At 40.1% G+C, this 4766-nt stretch overlaps 1 protein-coding gene across 1 annotated transcript in view; it reads right to left on the minus strand.

Moving 5' to 3' along the window:
* Nucleotides 1–4402, minus strand: part of RGS17 (regulator of G-protein signaling 17) — a 61990-nt gene extending 57588 nt beyond the window's left edge. Inside the window, exon 1 of the mRNA XM_006882747.1 lies at nt 4284–4402. Within this exon, the coding sequence (XP_006882809.1) occupies nt 4284–4402 (119 nt within the window). The remainder of the gene's footprint in view (nt 1–4283) is intronic.
* Nucleotides 4403–4766: the final 364 nt, after the last annotated feature.

A 4766-nucleotide genomic window follows, 5' to 3' on the forward strand; every position in this document is an offset into this window, starting at 1 on the left:
TTATGGCATTTGGCACTCCACTTGCACAAGGTTCAGCATCACAGCAACCCCAGGTTACCTCAGTACAGCAAATTAACAGAAGAGTGTTGTACTACTTAGAAGAATGTTCCTCCAAAACCCAGAAACTTATTTTTCCAGAACTCTCGGACCATAAATGGAAGTAAATTCAGTCACATGGCAGTTGTTCCCAGTCGTAAATGACAGTTACTGCGTATTTGGATTCCTGATAGTTTTTCCTCCCCAATTGCCCTTCCCTCCCCCCCTTGTTCTGCTCTTTTGAACTAGCCTGGGAAATTTGCAAACCATTTCTTGTCTTCCTTTTTAATCAAAGAAACCTTCATTCCCCCTAAACTAAAAATAAAAAATATTTTAAAAATGTATGTGAAAGACATTTTCCTTGCAGTAATACAAATAGTAAAAATGCAAATTCATAGCTACAGATAATTTTGCTTTCATCTTTTAAAAAATCAGTTGTTTACGTAAGACATTTGCTATCACTTACATATTTATCTTGTAGGGTTTGCAAATTTATGTGCTGTGTATTATTGCATAGACTCAGAATCCATGATTGACAGCCAAAAATGTCTCAAGCAATAATACTCTACACTCTGAAACAGAACATGCATTTAATGCACCACATCTGATGTGTGTCCCCCTAGTGGCGTGGAGAGGTAACGCAGCTTCAAAGTCTACTTTCTGTGACAATTTGACACTCATAAATGAATACTAAGTGTCTTGTAAAGTAATACATCTCTCTCCCATTGCTATCAAATTTGAACTGACTCATAGAAGGCCCTTTCGCGAGTTTTCAGAGGCTGCAAATTTCACAGAAGATTTCTCATCTTTTTCCTTAAGTGCAGCTGGTAGATTGAAAGTGCCTGCCAGAGGGTTGGCAGTCCAACTTCTTACCCACTAGGTAGCCAGAGTCCCCGGATTAATGATTATACCTCAAAACTTACTAAAAGTAAGCATTACCATGTATTTATATGGTAGAGATATATGTTATAAACAAGTCTTATTAAATATTAGTTTGGCAGCAAACATATGTTGTTGCTGTTATGTGCTGTCGAGTCGTTTGTGACTCATAGCGACCCAATGTACAACAGCCCTAAACCCTGCTCTGTCCTGTGCCAATCACACTGCCTCTGACTCATCCATCCCGATTAACCCAGTCACTGAATCAATCCACCTCATAGAGGGTCTTCCCCTTTTGCGCCTGCCCTCTACCCTCCCAAGCATGATGTCCCTCTCTAAGGACCTGTCTCTCCTTACAACATGCCCAAAGTATGTCAGACGGAGCCTCAGAATCCTTGCCTCCTTGGAGCTGCCTGGTTTAACCCTTTCCAGGATGAATCTGTTTGTTTTCCTAGCAGTCCATGGTATTCTCAATACTCTTCTCCAGCACCACAGCTCAAAAGCATCAATTCTCCTTCTATCACAGAATAAGAAACTGTCAGAAGTAGACGTATTTGGAATCACAGAAGCCAAGGAAGCTTCAGATATAAGCTATCTGATCAAGGGTGGGACAATGAGAGATGGATGTTGAAGGGAGTGGGTAAAAGTGGATGGATATCCTGGCGGATGGTGGAGCAGGGAAATAAGTGGGTAAAGACACATGTGCCAAGGGCAGGGACAACACTGATACAGATGATTAATTCCACAATAAGAGATATATCTTTCACTTTTCTGTAAAATGCTGGTCTGTCTGATACTTCTCTCATCTGAATATTCAGATTAAGACAGACTAGGAAGAAGGATTGGCCATCCACTTCTGAAATAGCAGGCCTCTGAAAAACCCTATGTACTACACAAACATATAGCACAGGAAAATGCTCGCATTCTATTTCAGTGATTTAATCTTGAAGCAATTAAGAAACACATTTGGCAGGCCAGTAAGATAATATATTGATTCTGGAACAAGGCATAGTGAAAAGGAAAACCAGAAGATTGTTTTCAACATTAGGTGACAAATTATTTATAATAATGTGTTATACAGAATTAAAAAGGAATTATCTTTTTTCCCTTAAAGTAATTTTTATATTATATATAATATATTTAAAATTTTTTTGTATTATATTGATAAACTGATTTGATTTCTAAAAACCAGAACTCTTGTATATTTTTATTATCATATCAAGGCAGCTAGTTTTCAAGGAGATTGTATTCCAATATGAGGTACTACAAACATTAACGAGGTAACCCTTATTAAATACTATCTCTTAGGGACTGTTCTAAGTAATGTATTGTTGTTGTTGTTGTGTACTGTCAAGTCAGAACTGGCCCATAGCTGACCCTCCAGCGAGTTTTCAAGAGGCAGCTAATCTCACAGGATGAGGTTGTTCATTCTTCTCCTGAAGAGCAGTTGGTGGATTTGAACAGTGTGCCTTTGGGATTGCAGTAGTGTGGTTCCTTCCTACTAGGCCATCAGAAGTCCCTTTATCTCAATTAATTTATATAATAACCTCATGACATACAGATGTTTTTATTAAAATTATTTTCCCTTTTTACTATGATTTGAGTAAAAGTTAAAAAGTAGATTTGAAAAAAAAAATAAAAAAAAAGTAGATTTGTTCTCCATTCAACTGTTTCTTACATATTTTGTTTTAAAATATTATTAAAATACCAATAATGTAACCACACCTTCCTATTTTCTTCTTGTGAGTCTAATTTCCTTTAATCCTTCTACCCAACCTCTTTCTGCTTCCTGAGGTTTATTTCTGGGTAAATGAAAAACTAATGCTTGACTAACACTAAGTGTGCCTGATTCAGACCATGGTCTTTTCAATTACTTGCTATCTACCTGAGAGCTGGATGCTGATAAGAATGACAGAAGAAGAACTGACGCCTCTGAGTCACTGTGTTGGAGAAGAGTACTGAATACCCCACCGCCTGCCAAAAGAACAAACATGTTTGTCCCAAAAAAGGTGCAGCTGGAGTGTTCCTTGGAGGCAAAGATGGCAAAGATTCATCCCTCATGCATTGGATATGTTGCTAGAAAAGGCTATTCCTTGGAAAAAGGAGATCATGCTTGGTAGGGTAGAGGGTCAGCAAAAGAGAGGAAGACTAACCCCCCCACAGTGATGGATTACCATGGTGACTGCAGCAAGTGGCAGATATTGTGAGGATGGCACAGGAAATGATGGGATTCAGGTCTTTTGTTCATAAAGGTTTGCTATGAGTCATGCTCAACTTGACGGCACCTTACAACAAGAACGACGATCTGAAGAGCAGAATGCCCCTCCTGTGTCACTGTTCACTTTACAGCTATGTCGACCATTTGCTGAGGACTGTGTTTTGGCAGTGACCTTCGTTTCAGGTTTAAAGGGTGGCTAAAGAGCTCTGGAGGCCTAGTGGCAAGAAGCAGTGCTGCAATACTGAAGGCATGCGGTTCAAGGCCACCGGCTGCTCCAGGAAAGAAGGATGGGCAATCTCCTCCCCTGCGATTAGCTGCCTCTGAAAACCTACTGGAGGGTCAGCTAGGGGTCAGCTCTGACTCCGTGGTTCACAACAACAGCAACGAAGGGCAATAATCTTGGAAGCTCTAACATTCGTGCTTCTCATTAAGTGACTTGCTCAGCCTCTGACCAACTCTACTTGTAGATACAAATTGGTAGCTCTTTTATCTCTGTCCTTATTGACAGGAGCTCTGTGGCTGAGGTCTCTACGATGTTTCATTGCTATTTTAATAAGCAGAAGAATAACAGAAACCTATGGTCTAGCCAATAACCAGAAAAATACATTCTAGGTAGTTTATTAATATGTGTGTGTCTTATTTAAGTTGCAGATTACTGCTTCCTGTTAAATAAATATATAACCATAGTCTTATTTCTATCCATATAATTAAGGTGCATGGATGGAGGAGAATAAGATATAATACAATTATCTCATTCTTTTATCTTACTATCAATTTAAACGTAGATTCTAAGAAATACTCTATTATCCTTTTGAAAATCTTTACATAAGGACAGTGGTTAAACCCTCTGCTGTTGGGTCGAACTGGACTCATCGTGGCCCTAAGTTGGTTTCTGAGGCTGAAAATCTTCACGGCACCTGCTGCCTCATCATCTTTCCCCTGAGCGGCTGATGAATTTGAGTCACTGACCATTTGGTTAGCAGGCCAACACACAATGCACTGTGCTATCAGGGCGTAGCACTTGGAAACGGAAAGAAACTAAAGGCCAAGACATGCTGAGTCATTTCTCCGATCCCAGGACCTGCCTCGTGTGGTCACAGCCACACTACGGCCGTTCAGGTGTTGGGATCTCGGGGACAAACAGACATACCAGGAGCAACTGCAGCAACAGCACCAGCAAAAGCAACACGTGTTGTTGGGCCTCTGGTTTCCGGGCGCTTGAGACACAGCAGGCGTTCCTTCATTCTGTGTCTGCTGCCTTTTTCGCATTTCCGCTACTTCAGTACCCAATCGGCTGCAAGAAAGGAGAAATCATGAATTATGGAGGGAAAAAAGCACATAAAGAGAAATGGCCTCTATGGCGTGGAGCATACTTTAGTGAAAAGGTGGAAACAAACGAACTTGAGCAGTCAACTAAAAAAACAAAACAAACAAACAAGAACATCAAACAAAATCCCAAACCTTTGCAGAAAAGATTTTAGAAGAATATTCTAGAAACTCAAGAGACAAACTTCTGTTACTCTTATGGCTGTAAAATGACAGTAACAATGTTGTTATGTGCTGTCTAGTCGCTTGCAACTCATAGTGACCTTATGTACAACAGACCTAAACTCTGCTCTATCCTGTGCCAATC

Source organism: Elephantulus edwardii, unplaced genomic scaffold (genome assembly GCF_000299155.1).
Source record: "Elephantulus edwardii isolate Elephantulus edwardi_28Jun2011 unplaced genomic scaffold, EleEdw1.0 scaffold00024, whole genome shotgun sequence".
NCBI lineage: Eukaryota > Metazoa > Chordata > Mammalia > Macroscelidea > Macroscelididae > Elephantulus > Elephantulus edwardii.